At 46.6% G+C, this 20,342-nt stretch overlaps 1 protein-coding gene across 3 annotated transcripts in view; it reads left to right on the top strand.

Moving 5' to 3' along the window:
- Window positions 1-20,342, top strand: part of VPS53 (VPS53, GARP complex subunit) — a 164,038-nt gene that overhangs the window by 83,480 nt on the left and 60,216 nt on the right. For all 3 annotated transcript variants that reach the window (XM_025363020.1, XM_025363018.1, XM_025363021.1), the window contains one exon: window positions 12,570-12,671. In XM_025363020.1, the coding sequence (XP_025218805.1) occupies window positions 12,570-12,671 (102 nt within the window). The remainder of the gene's footprint in view (window positions 1-12,569; window positions 12,672-20,342) is intronic.

The raw sequence follows: 20,342 nt of genomic DNA, 5'->3' as shown, positions 1-20,342 counted from the left end.
TCACCTCTGTCACCTTCTGTAGCTCCTACCCTTCCGGTCCTAAAACCCTGAGACTTCAGTGGAATTCTCTCTTTGTCCCACGAGGCCAGCCTCAGAGTAGGTGGAGCAGGTGAATCGGGCTGGTCTTTCAGGCAATGGACTGCTGCAGAGTGGTGGTGGCAGCAACCCAATTTTGAGGCCAGACCACAAGGTCCTGCCTACGTGGGCTCACTCATGACTTTGTTAAAATAAAATGCAACTGAAACCACAAAATACTCTTTCTTCCTAGTTGGCACATCAAAAATATGTATACTTCTCTGCTTGCTGACTAATGTTCAATATTTATTTCTTTTTAGTAACAAGGGGGAAAACGGTCACAAACCAGATGAAAATAGCCTTAAAGAAAGTGCAGGTCAGAAAAGGAAGTATTAGCGGGGCGTGGTGGTGCACGCCCGTAGTCCCAGCTACCCGGGAAATACTAGTGGGGCGTGGTGGTGCATGCCCGTAGTCCCAGCTACCCGGGAAACATTAACAGGGCGTGGTGGGACATGCCTGTAGTCCCAGCTACCTGGGAAATTTTAGCAGGGCATGATGGTGTACTCCTATAGTCCTAGCTACCCGAGAGGCTGAGACAGGAGGATCGCTTTAGCCCAGGAGGCAGAGGTTGCAATGAATTGAGATTGCACTACTGCACTCCAACCTGGGTGACAAAGTGAGACCATCTCAAAAAAAAAAGAAAAAGATAAGGAAGTAGGGAACAGAGATCCCACTGAAGGAGTCGTGCGTTTCTCCTGAGAAGTACAAGGTTGGCTTTAGCAACCTCCTAATTTCCTCTTGCTGGCTCTCCTCTCGGACCTTCCCAAGCCATGCTTCTGCCTGGTTTCAAGCACAGATATGTGTGGCACTGGATTCAGCCCTACAGAGGTCTGCCGGGGACAAGCATGAGGTTTGAGCATTGAGCACAGGCCCCACCTGGGAGTAGCCCCCTGAGCTCCCGTGGCCTCTGGCTGGGCAGGGTCCGGAGAGCGTCAGGACAGGCTCTGTGAGCTGGTAATCCAGATAACCGGATGGGAAATAGGTCCCAGTGAAGGATGCTTGAATGACGTTCTTGCCAAGCCCTTGTTTTGAGCCATTCTTCACCCTCTCTGGCTGGGCCCTACGTCCTGGTGATTTTTCTTTTACATTTAGGGAGCTATAGGACCATGGAGGAACAAATGGCCCTGTTGTATCCGAGGACCAGGGTAGCCTGTGAACCTGGGTCTGTCCCAGGACCTGTCTGAGGAAAAATCCCCCAAAGGCCAAAAGTGCTAAGGGAACGAGGGCAGGGAACGAGGGCAGGGAAGGCCCTCCTGGACAGGCTGAGGCTGCTGAACAGGGTAACCACGTAGAGACCATGAAAAACTGAAGGAGCTTACTCAAGTTCGCAAAGACAATGCTGTATTGAAAAACACAGGTACAGGCCTGTCAGAGCGGCAGTTGGCCAACTGTCAGCCACCTTCTGTCCTGGGAGGACAGGGCTGGGGGTACTGGTGGCTCAGGCCTGAACTCGCTCAGCCAGAGCCCAGCTCCTGGACCGGAGCCCGGTGTCTCCTGGCTCCGGCAGGTGCTCTGGGGTGGTGGTCAGGGGTCAGCTAGGAGCACTTCAGCCTTTTCCCCCAGCTCCTTCCTTTTTGGTGTTCATATTTGAAATGTTTTGGCAGAACTGGTCTGTAAGGCATCCCCTCTTCGTTGTTCAGTTGCTCTCGTCTCCTATCAGGTTTGCAGAGTGTCAGGTTATAAATCCGTAGCCGGGAAAGCCCGATGAGTACCGTGAGTTCTTTCTTTCCCTCTCAATGGAGTCAGCTGTCAGCTCTCCTCGCCACAGACTCCTCTAACCCCTTCAACTTCTTTAATTCAACCTCGTCCTCCAGACCCTGTTCTTTGTGTCAGGTATCACGACCTGGCGGTTATTCTGCATTCCAAATCCTGACAAGGGCTGTCTGATATCCTTCAAGGATTTTCTCTTAAAGATAAGTTTCTAGGAGGCAACAGAAGCCCTGTGGCCACTTCATCCAGGTGGGCCGGGCCTCGAGGAATCGGTTCACTGCAGCTCTGCTGTGAGGAGACGTGAAGGCTGTGGCTCTGGGTGATGTTCACACTGGGCCTGGTCCCCACCATCATCTCATTGTGGGCCTTGCACAACCTTCTTCACCTTTATTCTGCGACCCTCAGTGGCAGGGACCCTGGTGAATTAATCGTGGCTACCGACCGTGCTCCCAACACAAAGCAGCCGGAAGGGGCTGCCTGAGCAAGGCCGGGAGTTCCAGCTGTCCTGACCCCCGGTCTAGCTGCTGGGGGCCCTGCCTGGAGATTTGCTGCTCCCTGGCCCCTGGTCCCTTCCCCATGCTACCTCGCTTTCAGGATACACTCTTTGGAAAGTCCTTTTTGGCTACCATTTTGTTTCAAAATACCAGAATAAATTATGAAATGAACCAAGGTATATCTTGATACCTTTTGATATATGCCAAATTTTATAGAAAGTTGCTGCATTCCTCAGAAAGGTGCCACGAAACAGGTGATGTCAGCTAAGGAGCCAAAATGTCCAGAGACTCTCCCTTGCTGCCCCTCCCTAGGCCATACCTCATCCCCACGCTGCCCCCACCGCCGCCCTCACTGTATCATTCAGGACCTCTCCAGTCCTTGGCGACAGTGAAACAGTGAGGATGAGCTTGAGGGTGTGGCCAGCTCGCCAGGAAGACCCACCACAGCTCAGCGCCTCCTGACCCATCCGTGGGATGCATCATCCTTTGCTCTTTTTCAAGAGCTGTGACTTCAACATCTGATAGAACTTTAGACTGAAAGAGCCTCAGGGACAGGGTTTGTTGCTTTTACCGTACTTGACCAGTTTTACGATGTCCTGTGCTGTGACTATTACCGGAGGAGGTGAGCTGCCTGTGCTTTTCCCAGTTGCCTCAACTTCTGACCCTTTAGGAGGAATTCAAGATAGTCTGTAAATTAAAATGCCTTGAAATTAAAAGAGAATGTCTGGCTATGACGTAACTGTATCCATATGCATCGTTAGTGACTTGATGATTAGATTCAAGGTGAACAAATTACATTCAGCCGTCTGCGGGAAGCAGAGTAGATCGGATTAGGTTTTTATAACTGCTTCACTGGAGGTTTGTTTTGTTTTTTTTTTTAAATAAAATAAAAAATTTTCCCATTTTATGCAGCTGGATTTCCCTTCCTCTTTTTTTTTTTTTTGTTTTTGTTTTTTTTTTTTTTTGAGACGGAGTCTCGCTCTGCCGCCCAGGCTGGAGTGCAGTGGCCGGATCTCAGCTCACTGCAAGCTCCGCCTCCCGGGTTCACGCCATTCTCCTGCCTCAGCCTCCCGAGTAGCTGGGACTACAGGCGCCCACAACCGCGCCCGGCTAATTTTTTGTATTTTTAGTAGAGACGGGGTTTCACCGTGTTAGCCAGGATGGTCTCGATCTCTTGACCTCGTGATCCGCCCGTCTCGGCCTCCCAAAGTGCTGGGATTACAGGCTTGAGCCACCGCGCCCGGCCTTCCCTTCCTCTTGACCATTGCATACGTTGCCTTTTGAAAGAGACTTGTCCTTTGGCTTATAGGGGTCGTTTTAATATACATGTATACTTACGTTGTAAAGACAGAAGCTAGATGGATATAATTGTCAACCATGCAATTTGAGCATAAGAGCGTATGTAAAAGGCTCACGACTCATGAAAGCCCACCCGGCATGTCTCACTCTACGCCTTGGCCTTCTGGCAGCTTAATACCTGCATGAGGGAGGCTGTGTGAGGAAGGGGGCAGGGTTCCCAGCTCTGCCACGGCTTGAGGATGTCGGTCTCTGACAGCGACAGCTTCCCCCACCTGATGCACTCCCTTCAGTGTTGGAAAATATTTTATGGATACTTTACTGGTGCTAAAGAAGTGTATTCTTCCATTTGAATAATATCCTGAGGGACGATTAACTTTTGTTTCTGAGAAGAGAATAATACAGGATCAGGATAGAAAATTTGGAAAGTATAGGCGAGAATAGAGAAGCAGGGAAAAAAAGTCATCCAAATCAGAGATGAGGATTTGGGTCTATTCTTTCTATGCATTTTACACAGTTGAAATTGTATTCTTTAAATACATTTTTCTCTGCTTATTTTGTTTTTAAAATTGAGATGTAACTCATGTCACAAAATGTCACATGAAATTTATCGTTTAAAATACACAGTTCAGTTGGTTTCATATATTCACAAGATGATGCCACAATCCCAGCTGTGCAAGTCCAGAACATTTCTGTTACCCCAGAGGAAATCCCTCCTTAGCAGGCAGGACCTTCAAGTTCTCTTTCCCCAGCCCTGGACAATTACGAATCGACTTTTGTCTTTATGGATGCCTGTTCTGGACACTTCACATAAATGCTACAATGCCTGGTTTTTGTGTCTGCCTTCCCTCCCTCTAGACAGTGTCTGCAAGCCTTACCCATGTTGTGGCGTGTGTCAGCGCTGCATTTTGATGGCTGAATAGTGCACCATTGTGTGGGTGATGTACATAGCGAGCCTAACCCATGTTGTGGCGTGTGTCAGCGCTGCATTTTGATGGCTGAATACTGCACCATTGTGTGGGTGATGCACATACTGTTGTCTCTTCATCAACCGGTGGACATTCGGGTGGTTTCCGCCTTTTCACTGCGTGAATACCGCTGTGAGTATCTGCGCAGGTTTTCACCGCGTGAATACCACTTCCATAGTGCTCGGAGTATAGGCATGAGCCACCGTGCCCGGCCTTTCTAACTTCTTTATATATTCTGTCGTATATCAGACATATGATTTGCAAATGTTTTCTCCCATCTGTGGGTTGTTTTCACTCTCTAGATAGTCATTTCACAGGATTTCAGTTTTGATGAAGGTTAATTATCTTTTTGTTCTTGCTTGTGTTTTAGTGTCATATCCAAGAAACTATTACGTAATCCAAGGCTACAAAGACTTACCTAGGTTTCCTCCTAAGAGTTTTATAGTTTCAGCTGCTACATTTATATCTTCCATCCACTTTGAGTTATATCTTTGATCTATTTTGAGTTAATTTCTGTGTGAATTCACACACACATATGAAAATATCCTTCATATGTCACAGCTTAAGTTCTTTCTCAACCACAGAAAGAGTTAATTTTGTAGATACTCAGTAATTTCCCCAATTATTCTTTTCTCAAAGGACCCTTAGTTTTTTCTCACTTTTATAAATAGGGCTATATGAATATTTTTGTCTACTAATTTTATATACTTTTGAGATTATGTTTTTCATCTTTTCTCTTCTCTCTTATCTCCTCTTCGCTGACTCTTACCCAAAGGAGTGAGATTATTTTCTTACGACACTAGTGGAATTATCGAGTCAAGTTGTGAGCATTTTCAAGTTTCAGCCTCCACTTTAAACTTCTTTCTGTTCCTCTTCCTTTCTGTTCTTCCAAATGTAATTAAGATCGAGAAGACGTGGTCCCTCCTTGTTTCAGTGCATCTCACAGTGTTAATGTGCCATGCCTAGTATGAAGGGGTAGCTCTGCCAAATAGAAAAAGCAAAGCAATCCGAATTCTTTTATTTTTAATTACACATTTCTACTTCTAAGTATATGCCCAAGGGAATTAAAAACATATGTTCGTACGTCCTACACAAATGTTCATGGCAGCACTACTCCCAATAGCCAAAAGGTAGAAACATCAACAGACAAGGAAAAACCAAATATTCTCCGTACAGTGGAATATTATTCAGTCATAAAAGGAATGAAGTGCTGACGTGTGCCCTAAGCTGGGTGAACCTTGAACATACCGTGCCGAGTGAAAGAAACCAGACACAGACGTCACACATTATATGATTCCATCTACATGAAATATCCAAAGAGGCAAATCCATAGAGGCAGATGGGGCTGGGAAGGGGAAGACTGGGAAGTAACAGCTTCCCAGGAACCGGTAGGGGTTGCTTTTGGGGGTGGAAAATGTTCCGGAATTGGTGGTGATGGTTTTGCACGACCTTGTGAATGTCCAGAAACCACTGAATAGTAAATCACTTTAGAATGTTGAATTTTATGTTATATGAATTACATCACAATTTAGAATTAAGGGCTTTAGAAAATAGTGTATGAGTTTAGTTATAAATCATCTTTTCTCTTCAGATAAATATTCTGTCTACAAAAAAAAAAAAAAAATCAGCAGTGGGCCAGGCATAATGGCTCATGCCTAAAATCCCAGCACTTTGGGAGGCCGAGGCGGGCGGATCTCTACGTCCAGGAGTTTGAGACCAGCCTGGGCCACGAAGACCCTGTCTCTACAAAAAAAAATTTTAATGAGCAGGGCATGGTGGTGTGCACCTGCATTCTCAGCTATTGGGAGGCTGAGGTGCAAGAGTCACCTCAGTCCAGGAGTTCCAGACTGCAGTGAGCTGCGACCGCACCACTGCACTTCGTCCTGGGTGGAAGAGTGAGGCTGTGTCTCAGAAAAAGAAAAAAGAAAAAGAAAAAGGAGCTGTACATGCCTATTAAAAACTCAAATAGAAAAAAATATCTTAAATAAACATCTCTTCTTAACTACTGTATATCCCTCCCCCTAGAGGTATCCACACTGTTTAATACTTTGGGGTGTATTTTTGACTCTTCTGCAAACATGCTTGCGTACATATGCACAGGCTTTTTGTTTTGTTTACAGAAAATAGAAAGTGCTGTCCATGTTTCTGAAGAGGATTGTACTGAGGGCCTTTCATCTTATCAGCATTTACCCACAGATACTTTTCAAGCTCCCTCTTTGTACAGGGCTTTGGAAAAGATGAGAAATTGAATCGGGAAGGCACTTAGGATCTAGTAGGAGAAAGAAATCTGCACATAACTGTCACAATATAAGTGGACATGGCGGTAGCAAGAGCGTGGCCCCAGAAATGGTGGACGCCAGGTGTGTGTACCCTGGGCTTGCAATCTGGACTGTCAACCAAAGCCCCCCAGTTATCTCTTTAAGGACAAATTAGGAATTGGGCTGGAGTAAAGCATTTATGGCATGAGAAATGCAGACATTGAGGAACTTTCATCTCACAAGTGAAAGCTTTCTGCTCTAGGGAAAGGAAGAGAGTCTTAAATTTCAGAGTTTCTTCTTTGATAATTGGACGTGTCCAGCTAGGGCCTCACACAGGGATTTGTGTAGGCAGATGAGATACGGGTGTACAGCTGACTGAAGCCAGACTTTCCCTTCCTGACAGTGAATTAGACAGCCTGACTGTCCTGTGGCCTGAACTGTTTTGAAGGTGCTGGGAATCCCCTGTGATTTAATCAGTAGGAATTAACTTGCTATATGAAGAATTTTGCTTTCCTGTATCGGCTTGAAATCAACTGTCATCATAGCAAAAAGAATGAATTCTTTCAAAATTGGAAAGTCATTCACGTCTTGAAAAATTTTTGGCTTTATTTAGCAGCCTCAGAGTTCATGAAATATGTCATTGAGTCACTGACAATCTAAACCCCCAGTTGTAATTCTCTGTGGCCTGTGACCGCTGCAGAGCAAGCCTGAGAAGCGTGATCTGTATGGCTCTCGGCACAGACGGCTGCGTTATGCAGTGATCGCTCCCTGCTAGGACTTGCCTTTCATCTTAGCAGTTAATCCGAGCAGTCATGTAGCCCCCAAACTGCGGGAATGCATATCCACACCTGAGGGTTTTGGGACTTTTGTCAACAGGGAGGTGGGCGGTACGTGCGTGGTTGCAGACTGGGGAAGAAAGGAGCAGCTCAGTGTGCCTTTCCACTTAGAAAGTGCAAAGTTGATGGGCCCTTTGCTTTCATTTCTTAGAGAGATCCCAAAGAGACAAAATAGTTGGGACAAGGTTCCACTTACGGTTCACAGAACTTCTTTTGACAAGACTTTTAACCCTGTGCGCCCACGTCTTTCTCTTCTGTGGGCTGCTGTATCGAGAGAAGCACAACGGTTATGCCTCATGTCCTGGCTCACCCTATTAGCTACCGCTGAAAGCTCCCCCTTGCTGAGCCTCGCCCTCTGTGCCAACAGCACGTTAAGCTGCCGTGTATATTCAGTCACGCATTGCTTAACAGCAGGAATATGTTCTGAGAAATGCATCGTTAGTTTCATCACCGTGCAAACCTCGTAGAGTGTGCCTGCTATAACCTACTCCAGCTGCCCCCAAACTTTTTGGCACCAGGGACTGGTTTTGTGGAAGACAGTTTTTCCACAGGTGGGGCTGGGGGTGGGAGTTAGGGGAGGGGGGTCGGGGGATGGTTTCGAGATGAAACTGTTCTGCCTCAGATCATCAGGCATTGGATTCTCATAAGGAGTGCACAACCCAGACCCCTCCAATGAGCGGCTCACAGCAGGGTTTGCCTGAGACCTGACAGGAGGCGGAGCTCAGGCGATCATGCTCGCTCACTGCTGCTCACCTCGTGATGTGTGGCTCGGTTTCCTTATGGGCCGTGGACTGGTGGCCCAGGGGTTGCAGACCCCGGCCTACTCCGTCGTCTGACTCCAGTATAATCTAGTGGAACCGCCGTCGTACTGTGGCCCGTCATGGGTGGAAACATGATGGTGTGGCACGTGACTGTGGCGCTCACTCCTGCCGCGCACGCCTCATCCCATCCTCATGGCAGCCATACGAGGTGGGTATTCCTGTCCCTTCACATTGCAGGTAGGAGAACTGAGGCTAGAAGTTAAACAGCGCACCCCATGGTGGTGGAACCTGGACTCGAACCCAGGTCTGTCAGATCCGGAGCCTGTGCCTTGCCACTACACGAGGATGCCCCATCTCAGTTAAGGCACTATCAGCTGTGCAGTTGCTTGGACCAGAAAGTGGGTGTCCCTTCACTCCTTTCGTTCCCTCACCCTCGTTCTCACTCTCAGCAAAGCCTCCTGGCTCTGCCTCCTAACTATGCCCCACATCTGACGGACGCTTTTTTCTGTCCTCCATCACCAGCTTAGTCCGGTTCCCCATCAGCCCTTTCCCGGAACACTGTAGCAGCCTCTTAAATTGGGCTTCCTGCTGTCACTATAATCCGTTCCCCCACAGCAGTGGACTATTTTTAAAATCCAAATTAGATCACATCACTTCCCTCTTGAAAACCACCAGCGACTGCCCAATTGCAGTGAGAAGAAAACCGACCCTTACCATGGCCCACAAAAGGCTGCGTGACGGGGCTGCTGCCACCCCTCTTACCCCAGGCCCCACCCCTCTTACCCCAGGCCCCCGTCTTCCTTTCTGTCCCTCAGACTCACCAAGTGCTTTCCAGCATCTCCACCAGGTCTCCCTGCTGAGAACACCCTTCCTTGGGTTTTGCCTGAGCAGTTCCTTCTTACTCAGCTCAGCCGTCATCTCCTCAGAGACCTTTTCTGACAACCCCGTGTAGACGCACTTTCCCACCCTCATCCCCAGCTCATCCCACTCCCTGAGTTTTCCTCTCACCACTGCAGCGCCACCTCTAATCCGTCTTCCTCACTTGCATCCCTGGTGCGCCCGAGAGTGCCTGGAGCAGAGTAGATGCCCAGTACATCATTGCTGAGTGAGTGGCAGACACATGCTGTTCCCTCCGCCCTCCACCCCTCACATATTTAACTCTGAGGCATCCTTCAGCTCTGGCTCAGACATCCTTTCTTTAGGGAAGTCTCCTGCGGCCCTCTGTTGCACGTTTCCATGATGACCGCTTTTCCTTCGTGGCCCTTCTCACCGTTTGTGTGACTGTTGGATTGAAGGCTGTCTCCCCCAGCAGACTAATCTCCATGAGGGCTGAGGCTGGCCTGTCTTTCTCACTGCTCTACTCCTAGGGCCCAGCATATCCCTTTGTTGAGTGGATGAGGGGAGGAATGAATCACTTTTCCTGTACTAACGTGGTCCACATGTGGAATGTATGTGCCGAGCTAGGAGCTCCTTGGTGTCCACAACTCCCCTCATTTCATCAGAATGTTAATAGAGGCCGGGCACGGTGGCTCACGTCTATAATTCCAGCACTTTGGGAGGCTGAGACGGATGGATTGCTTCAGGTCAGGAGTTTGAGACCAGCCCGGGCAACATGGCAAAACCCCATCTCTACAAAAAATACAAAAATTAATTGGGTGTGGTGATGCGCACCTGTAGTCCCAGCTACTTGAGAGGCTGAGGTTGGCCCGCACTCACCCTACCCCAGATGGTGACACTGAGCAAGTGGCCCGCGCTCACCCTGCCTCAGATGGTGCCTGCTTCTTCAGTGCTGCCCGTGACTTCTTCCTACCTTCTCCGTTTTCTTGATGCTTTATGCCACCGAGAGTAAAGCCCACGAACATCCTCAGTCCACCTCACTGACATCTGCTGTTTGCCATGATTTCCAGTCACACCTTACGTTTTAAAAATGAGGCCCACCTTTATGTAATTGTGAGGTGCTGTTATCAACCCAATAGACTTAGCAATAGATGAGGGGCATTTAGTTCAAAAACTCAGATTCTGTGTCTGTCACTGAATGATTTTGAGCAAAACTTTTAACTTCAGTTAGCTGACTGGCTTTTCACATCTACAAGGGACCAGAAGACTTGGAATCATAGTGACTCAGCTCATCAGCAGCATCCCAGAACCCGCTGTTAAGCCAGGGGAATCAGGAAGCTAATGCTGTTACCTAACTTAACTTTTTTACGGTTGTTGAAGATTAAGCTTGGTAGATTCCCTTTCTTACTATTCCTGTCTCTCTCTAAAAGCAGCCCTTAAGAAGACAATTTAAGCTTGGAAATATTGCATTCTGAAAAGAGCTGTAAGTTTTTAAGGATTTTTTTCTCTCATGTTAGGTAAAGAAGCCAAAGTTTGGAGTGTGCAAATGTGAAATACTTGGGTGTTAGACCATATTGTTTCTCACCAAGATACCACAAAAATCATCATCTTACTACTGATTACCTCGAGCTAATGCCGTCACCACAAGGCTTTGTCGTGCACCAAGGCTGTATCTGTCCACATCAATTGCATCCAAGTGTTTTGGCCAACAAATAAGCAGTTTAAATGACTGTAAACCAAAAACCAGACGCAGGTGTAGTGTTTTTGTGCAAGGTATTTATGTTATTTTATTTATTTATTTATTTATTTTTGAGACAGAGTCTTGCTCTGTCACCCAGGCTAGTGTGTAGTGGTGCCATCTCAGCTCACTGCAACTTCCACTTCCTGGGTTCAAGCAATTCTTGTGCCTCAGCCTCCTGAGTAGCTGGGATTAAGGCACCCGCCACCACACTGCTAATTTTGGTATTTTTAGTAGAGACAGGCTTTCACCATGTTGGCCAGGCTGGTCTTGATCTCCTGACCTCAAGTGATCCGCCCGCCTCGGCCTCCCAAAGTGCTGGGATTACAGGCGTGAGCCACTGCGCCCAGACTTTGTGTAAGTTTTGGTTTTACTTTTTGTTTGTAATATCTTCAGATGGTGTCGTGGCACCTGGCAAAGTTATTCACGCTATAGTCCATCTGCTGTCCCTTTTGGCTTAGGGATTAATTCAAGTCGACCCACTGGTGTTGGCTAAAATACCAAGTACATTTCGAAACTCCCTCTCCATTAACTTTTTGTCTCCAGAGAGCCATGCCTTGCCCCATTCCCTCATCCCCAGCACCAAGCAGTCCCTCTTTTCTGTTTGTCCATTTGGCCTCCTTTCTGCTAAAGCCTTCGCCTGCCAGGCATAAACAACATCTCTAGGTGAAAACTGTAAAGGAATTCCAGAGAGCTGCTTTGATTCTGTAGTTGTACTGGAATTAACGTCGTCAGCGACCCTTGTATGTATCCTGTACTGCTTCTGGGTTTCACATTTGATCCTCCAGATAGTCCTATGATTGCACCCTCATTCTGCAGATGAAGTTACTGAGGCTCAGGGAAGCTGGGTGGTAGGGCCAGTGCCGCACGGTTGGAGCTAAGCTACCACGCCTCCTGCCTGCAGCCTTCCCGCTGGCCCATGGTTCCTACTCAGTGATGTATTTTGAAATAGTGGTCATATTTGGAAGCTGAGAAGTCGATTTTCTCAAGGAGATTTCTGTTGTGGTTGTTGTAATGGGGCTTATTTGGGAAGAGACGTCTGTTAATCTGGAACACATGAGATTAGCTTTGTAGTTTGTTCTTGCATTGAAATCCATCTGGCACTTTGATTCGTTTCTGTTTACTGAGGCCCTGCTACGTGCCAGGCACCGAGATAGGATGGGGAACAAGACAGACATGATCTCTGGCATCCTGGAGGCCAGAAGGGACAAGACAAATAATGGGCAACTGCCGTATTTTAGTAAATGCCTGGGTAGGGGGCATGTAGCATGGTTTGGGAACACATGTCGGGGACGTCTGACCCAAACCTGACAGGTGGGAAAGACTTCCCAGCAGAATGGAGTTCCAGTGTGAGGACTGAGGATGTGTGAGCGTTTTAGCCAGACTCGAGTTGGGGCCGGGTGGTCAGGGGGGTTTCGGGAAGATGGGAAAGCAGAGTGAAGGCCTGGAGGTAAGAATGTGGTCTGGGTTGCCTCCGCTCTTTATTAGATCAGAGTGCATGACTAGCTGTTGGAGACACCTGGAGAAAGCAGGTCAGTGGGGAAAGCTATTGAACATGCTCAGAAAACACCTCTCTTTCTCGTATCTGCCTAACAGAAAAAGCTTGAGTCTCCACCCGCATCTACCAATCCCTTCCTGGAAGATGAGCCAACACCAGAGACGGAGGAGCTGGCAACGGAGAAAGGAGATTTAGATCAAGTAAGTCTGGTCTGCGTCACCACGGGTAACCACCTCATGTGCGTTTCTGAAAATGGGTCCGCTTGCTCCAGATACGATCCTTTGACTGTTGGCCACATTCAGAGTTGACAGCTGTTGTGGTCTTTACAGAAGGCCTTTATCTGAAAGTGCATTTAGAAAACTCCACGAAAGGGCAGACTTCCCTGCCCCACATCTCTGCTCCTGCAGAGCCCGGCTGCCGGGACACACGCAGGCTTCATTAGCCACTGGCTGGGGCCAGAAGAGTTCTCTTCTGCCTCATTCAGCATCTCCTGAACTTGTCAGCTCAGTTTTCAGTTTGACTGTCACCTGGCACAGTGATGATGTGAGAGGCTGAACAAGCCCCGGGAAGCCTGCAGCACCCTCAGCTAGGAGAGGCCTCCACGCAGTGAGCTGATCACTTTAGGTCTGGAAGCCACTGGGGAGGCCTGGAAATATCACGGTGGCCAGTGGCATATTTGGAGAGTTACTTTTCAGAGCACACTAACACTTTAATTTCCTTTGGAGTTTTCTGTCCAAGTCTAAATTTCCTCTCCCTTCATCCTACAGAGTGGTGTTTTTGGTTAACTGCCATGTTATGACAAGGGAGGTTAGAGCAATAAATCAGAACTTTTCCCTTCTAGATTAGTGATCCCTCTTTTTAATTTTCTACACTTGACTGCTGGAGGATTATTGTATGGTGTTGTTTTGCTCCAGACACCACCAAAAGAGAGGCTGGCTGGGAGGACCAGCTCTGGGAAACCTGCAGCCATGCACTTTGCAGCTAGCCCTGCATTCATTCATTCCCAGCACCGTGAGGGCAGGAGCCCAGAGAGGAGAGCTCCCAGGAGCAGTTCTGAAATGACACAATCAAATATGTCTGGTCCCTTGATTAAACGATGTAATAGAATGGATACTCACACTTTTATAGTCCTTTGCACTTTTAAATTCTTTCACATGCTTTATGTCATCTTCACAATTCCTGCCTCTCGCTTTATAGGTGACGAAACTGCAGCTCAGAGAGATTAAGTGGTTGGCCCAGGGTTGCATAGCTTGAAAGTGGAGGAGCTTAAACTGGAAGCCAGGTCTCAATGTCAGAAACTAGAAATCCTTTCCCAGTGCTATTTTGTTGATAGACTCGTGTCTCGTTGGAGTAGAGGACATAGAACTGAATCTCAGGAATAGAAGTAAATGAACAAAACTGATGGGACATCTTGAGGAGGCTCCATCCTGGAGATGTATCTATAGGATTAGATGCAGTTGATTTTTTTTTTTTTTTTTTTTTTTTTGAGACGGAGTCTTGCTCTGTTGCCCAGGCTGGAGTGCAGTGACCGGATCTCAGCTCACTGCAAGCTCCGCCTCCCGGGCTTATGCCATTCTCCTGCCTCAGCCTCCCAAGTAGCTGGGACTACAGGCACTCGCCAACTCACCCGGCTAGTTTTTTGTATTTTTTAGTAGAGACGGGGTTTCACCGTGTTAGCCAGGATGGTCTCGATCTCCTGACCTCGTGATCCACCCGTCTCGGCCTCCCAAAGTGCTGGGATTACAGGCTTGAGCCACCGCGCCCGGCCGATGCAGTTGATTTAAAGCCATGATAGTATTGACTGGCACGGGAGAAAACGAACAGTTTCTTGTAACTAATTAGATGCAGTTCTCAATTGCATTTTGGGAGCAGGGAGTAGGGTGGAAAGAAGGCTCTGGGTGTAGAGCCCGTTCTTCTGGTGTGTCCTCCATCCACCGGGCCACCTGTGCCCTGTGGGCATGCTTTGCGCAGGAGAGCCGTTTGCAGAGCCCTGTTGTCTCACCAGTGCTAGTGGCTGCCATGGTCATGTCCAAAATTGTGCAGTTAAACACTCCGATGCTTCTAGTGTTGCCAGGAAAAGTTACTCCTTTCGCTAGTCATCTCTGGATGTTATTAAATTGGATTAAGATAGAGAGGCCCCATTCCCTACACAATCAGTTTTGCCAGGTAAAATATAATTTTCCTTTTTCTTGGAACTTTTTCCTCATATGGAAGCTTAAAGTTACTATTGTAAGGACCAAGACCTGCTCGTTCTAAGAACACAGAACACTGACACCTGACCAATACCTGGGGTAAAGCAGAGCCACGTGCTGGGAAAATGTCGGACTCTTGTCGGCCATTAGCTGACCGACCATGTGACCTTAGGTAGGTTATTCTCTCTCTTTAGACTTCCCCAGTTTGCCTTCAGTGAGAGCTAATGGTTTTCAAACTGTGCTCCTTGGTGCCCCGTCAGATGTCACTGTGGAAGTTAGGAGGCGGCCAGGGACCTAGATCCTGCGACCAGAGCAGTTTTATTGCGAGTCGTTTTGTATCGTGGGCTTTCAGATAAAACATTTTTTTGAACCAGGGATTTTATGTCATTAAAAAAAAAAAAAAAAAAAATGGCTAGGCACAGTGACTCACACCTGTAATCCCAGAACTTTGGGAGGCCGTGGCAGGCCAGTCACCTGAGGCCAGGAGTTCAAGACCAGCCTGACCAACATGGTGAAACCCCATCTCTACTAAAAATACAAAGTTACCCGGGCGCGGTGGCGGGCACCTGTAATCCCAGCTACTCGGGAGGCTGAGGCAGGAGAATCGTTTGAACCCGGGAGGTGGAGGTTGCAGTGAGCCGAGATCACACCGCTATACTCCAGCCTGGGCGACAGAGCGAGACTCCATCTCAAAAGAAACAACTAAACCCCTGATCTAGCTGATCTACTTGCCATTTCATGGGCTATTACTCATTAGTAATAAAACTTATATGCCAGTGCCAGTGACTAATGCCTCCACCCATGCCATCCCTGACCTCCTGCTGCCTCACCGGCCCTGGCCTAGCTGGTGGCTGATTAGGTGGGTGCCCCAGGGTCTCCCTCTTCCCAGAGTGGGGTACACAACAAGAGCAAAGCCCTTGGGATCGGGGAGGGACCCCACCAGATGTTAGTGGTGAAATCAGCCCAAGGTGGTTGGAGGGAAGGTCCTGCTGGCTCCGTGGGTGACCTAACTCATTCCATGGCTGCAGTCAGTAGCCATGTGGCTCTCAAGGTAAGGGTCACAGCCTGCTCACTACTGCAGTTTACGCCTGGCTGCTGAGAAGAGAGAGGGAACATGAAAAAAGGTATTTAGTTTACAAGAGGGCCCGAGCAATCAGTTGCCAAGATATTCCCCATGATAAAGATTGACATCGGAAAGGGGCCTGAGGGACACTGAAGGTATAACAGAAAGGAGAAGAAATAAGGAATGTCCCTTCTGGTGACCCAAGCAGTTCGATTTAATCTGTTTACATTGGGTAGTAATAAAAGGAAATGGGACCAGCTGCAGACCTCCTCACTGTGACAACAGTAACCTTTTATTATTCCACCAAACTCCAGGAGGAAATAGCTTAAACATGTGCAGCTTTTGGGCGGAATTCACACACTCAGAACCTGGCCCAAACGCTACTGCTAAATGACTTAGTGTAGTGTTTAAGCTGAGAATCAACCCTCTGGGGAGTTGCGTGGTGCAAAGGGAGACGCCAGTTAGCCGAAATTCCAGCACCTATTATCTAAACTGAGCACGTTCATCACACAGCCATAGGCAGGAGGCGGCCCTGTAGGAAAAAAGTAAGGAAAAAGGAAACTGTAGGCAGTGTCTCCCGTTATTCCTCTCATGCTTCAGCTCACACTAGAAATGCGGCAAGAGGACGACCTAGGTGCTGTGGTGGCAAGGTCAGGGGTCCCTCCGCACTGCAGAAGAGTGCTGTTGGTGGGGAGGGCAGGCAGATAGAGGTGGAACCCTGGCGCTGCCTGGTCGTGCAGCTTTCTGAGTGTCCTGTGGGGCCTCATCAAGGGCAGGGCCTGTGGCAGACTGATCAAGATGAGTTTGTTGGAATTATATAGCCGGTTTCTTTTCCCAGTTAGAATCTGTATTTTATACTTACCAGATGAGTTCTTCAAACTTATTCCAACATAGTTTATCTCCAATCATATATCACTTTTGTGTATACATAAAAAGGAAACTATAAGCAAAATAAATAAAGATATTTATAAAACTTCTTCACATGCAGGCCCACATCTTCTGAACCACTTTTTAAAAACCTTTATATTTTGAAATAATTATGGGCTCATAAATTATAAACCTAGTCCAGTGAGGTACAGTGTACTGATCTCCCAGCTTCCTCCAGGGGACAGCTAACATACTAGAGTCCATCATCAAACCAGGAAATTGATCCAGATCCCTTCCCATCTCTCAGCTTCCTCCGGGGGGACACCAGAGTGCAGCATCAAACCAGGAGATTGATCCAAACCCCTTTTTCGCCGAGGCAGGAGTGCCTTTGCCTCCCACACAGTGTTGCCCCCCAGCCCGTGTGGTGTTGACGATGTGCCATTCTTAAGATGGCTCCATTGTGGTCTCTGGAATTTTCCATCAGGCCGTTGGTACCCATTTTCCAAGGTTTTTGTCGTTATCCTTTACTTTTTTTCTTTTTTAAATAATGTCAAACTAGGAGAAAAGTTACAAGGAGCTCCTAAATATCTTTCTTGTGGATTCAGCAATTGTTAGCATTTTCCTATATAACTTTATCATTTTTCCCCCACTCCCCCCTGACCTTTAGAACAATTTGTAAGTTGTAGACATAATGTCCTTTACCTGTAAATATTTTAGTAGGTATTTTTTTAAATTAGTTTATTTTTTTATTATACTTTAAGTTCTAGGGTACATGTGCACAACATGCAGGTTTGTTACATATGTATACATGTGCCATGTTGGTGTGCTGCACCCATTAACTCATCGTTTACATTAGGTATATCTCCTAATGCTGTCCCTCCCCCCACTCCCCACAATAGGACCCGGTGTGTGATGTTCCCTTCCTGTGTCCAGGTGATCTCATTGTTCAATTCACACCTATGAGTGAGAACACGCGGTATTTGGTTTTCTGTTCTTGCGATAGTTTGCTGAGAATGATGGTTTCCAGCAGCATCCATGTCCCTACAAAGGACACGAACTTTAGTAGGTATTTCTTAAGAAGAAAGACATTCACTTATATTACCATAGATCAAAATCAGAAAATTTAACATCAGTACAGTAATATTATATAATCTATAGGCTTTTTAAGAGTTTCATAATGTAGCCATTTTAAAGTGATAAAATATTGTGAGCAGTTGGGAAAGTACACATAAATTAGCAAGTCAGTAAAGCTGAATACAAAATATACATGTTCAAAATAAAAAAGCAAAATATGCATGTTGATTTTTTTAAATGGTAACATTCTGTATTATGTAAATTCACATGTATAATTACCAGAAGTCATCCTGCAGAATGTGAATATTTTCTTCAAAAGAAGAAAAAAATTCAATGAAAAGAATAGCCATAATGCTTATCATTATTATTTAATTAATAAAAAGATATCTGTTTGTAGAAGCCATGTTTTCCAAATCTAAATCCATGATATCTAGTCCTATAGAGTTAGATAAATTAAATCACATTTTTCTGTTCACTTAAATCATCTTAGTGAATCAATAATAAAAGATAGATACTGACTTGGAAAAAACAGGGCGAGTGAGGACACCCCTCACAATCCTCATCCTCCATCATAGATCCTTCATCTTGAACTAATGGAAGTGCAAAAAACTCCCAGGACATCTGTGCACTCAAGTGGAATTCGAGACCCGGCAGATTCAAGCTCAATCAGCCAGGCTTGTGTGGTCCCCCAGGCCCTACTGTGGGCTCAGTCCAAGGCCTGGCTATGGCAGTGGTTTCCAGATGATAAGAGTAAACAGCGCAGATTGTATTTATTCTTAGGAAGGACCAGAGTTTCTAGAAACCTTGCCAAAAAATGAAAGATATGGAGCTCCTGGAAGGTAAAAAGGGAAGAGGGTTAAGTACAAGATTGAGTGGGTCTATCTAAAGTTGACATTTAATTTTTGGTGATCATTTTTTACAAATCAGTTTTTACAGATGTTTTTAACCATTGCAATGTGTTATTTAAAAAAATAATAAAAAAGACCAGAAATAGGTAGTTATCATTTCTGTCTGTCATTGGGGCTTATCTCTTCCAGTATTTATTAAAATATATAAGCAGTTCAAGAGGGTAGATCTTATGTTAAGTATTCTTTTTTTTTTTTTTTGAGATGGAGTCTCACTCTGTCGCCAGGCTGGAGTGCAGTGGTGCAATCTCGACTCACTGCCACCTCTGCCTCCCGGGTTCAAGCGATTCCTTTGCCTCAGCCTCCCAAGTAGCTGGGACTACAGGCGCCCGCCACCACGCCCAGCTAATTTTTGTATTTTTTTAGTAGAGACGGGGTTTCACCATATTGGCCATGCTGGTCTTGAACTCCTGACCTTGTGATCTGCCTGCCTTAGCCTCCCAAAGTGCTGGGATTATAGGCATGACCACCACGCCCGGCAAGTATTATTACCACAAGTGATAATAACAACAGGGGTGGGAGGAAGCTTGAGGAGGTGGTGGATACACTTACTGCCTTGATGGTGGTGAGGGCTTCATGGGTGTATACTTAACCTCAAATGCATCGAGATGTATACATTAAATATGTAGGGCTTTTAAAATGTCAATCATACCTCAGTAAGTGGGTTTAAAAAAAATAAGATAGGCCAGGCGCGGTGGCTCAAGCCTGTAATCCCAGCACTTTGGGAGGCCGAGGCGGGTGGATCACAAGGTCAGGAGATCGAGACTATCCTGGCTAACATGGTGAAACCCCGTCTCTACTAAAAATACAAAAAACTAGCCGGGCGCGGTAGCGGGCGCCTGTAGTCCCAGCTACTTGGGAGGCTGAGGCGGGAGAATGGCGTGAACCCGGGGGGCGGAGCTTGCAGTGAGCCGAGATCGCGCCACTGCACTCCAACCTGGGCGACAGAGCGAGACTCCGTCTCAAAAAAAAAAAAAATAAGATATGAGTAGTTCAATTTAACAAGTATGTTGTGGGTGCCAATTTACATACAAATTATATTCTAGTATCAACCCCAGCAAGGTGTGTTTGGCTCAGGGTCATTTTGTGGACATTTGGCAACAGACAGAATTCACGTTTTTTAGGAATAGAAAGTAATATGTAGGAAAATCTTTGTTTTGTTTTTTTTTTTAGATATTTGGAAAGGAATTAAGTAGCAAATGTAGTTTTAAAATACTTGCCTGTCATATGACTTCTTTATCAGTGACTTCCAAGTAACAGCCTGGAAACCAGTGCTGGTCTAGTATTGCAGTGGCCTAAAGCAAAAAAATAAAGACAGTATAGTCTGCCTGCCTGCCTGTGTGTGTGTCTCTCTCTATCTATCTGATGTAAGGTTACCAACTGTCCTTTCTTAGAACGTACTGCCTATATGCTGCTATTTTATTCTTATAAAATTTGAGGGTATAAAATACGATTTTCTGGCTGGGCGCCGTGCCTCATGCCTATAAGCCCAGCACTTTGGGAGGTGGAGGTGGGTGGATCACTTGAGGCCAGAAGTTTATGACCAGCCTGGCCAAACCCCACCTCTGCTTAAAATACAAAAATTAGCTCGGCGTGGTGGTGCGTGCCTATAGTCCCAGCTACTTAGGAAGCTGAGACACGAGAATCCCTGGAGTCCAGGAGGCGCAGGTTGCAGTGAGCTGAGATGGCGCCACTGCACTTTAGCCTGGTTGACAGAGGGAGACTCTGTCTCAAAAAGCAAACAAACAAACAAAAAAAGTATTTATTTAT

Source organism: Theropithecus gelada, chromosome 16 (genome assembly GCF_003255815.1).
Source record: "Theropithecus gelada isolate Dixy chromosome 16, Tgel_1.0, whole genome shotgun sequence".
Lineage (NCBI taxonomy): Eukaryota > Metazoa > Chordata > Mammalia > Primates > Cercopithecidae > Theropithecus > Theropithecus gelada.
Note: the sequence above shows the minus strand (reverse complement) of the source record. Positions and strands in the feature narration are given on the sequence as shown.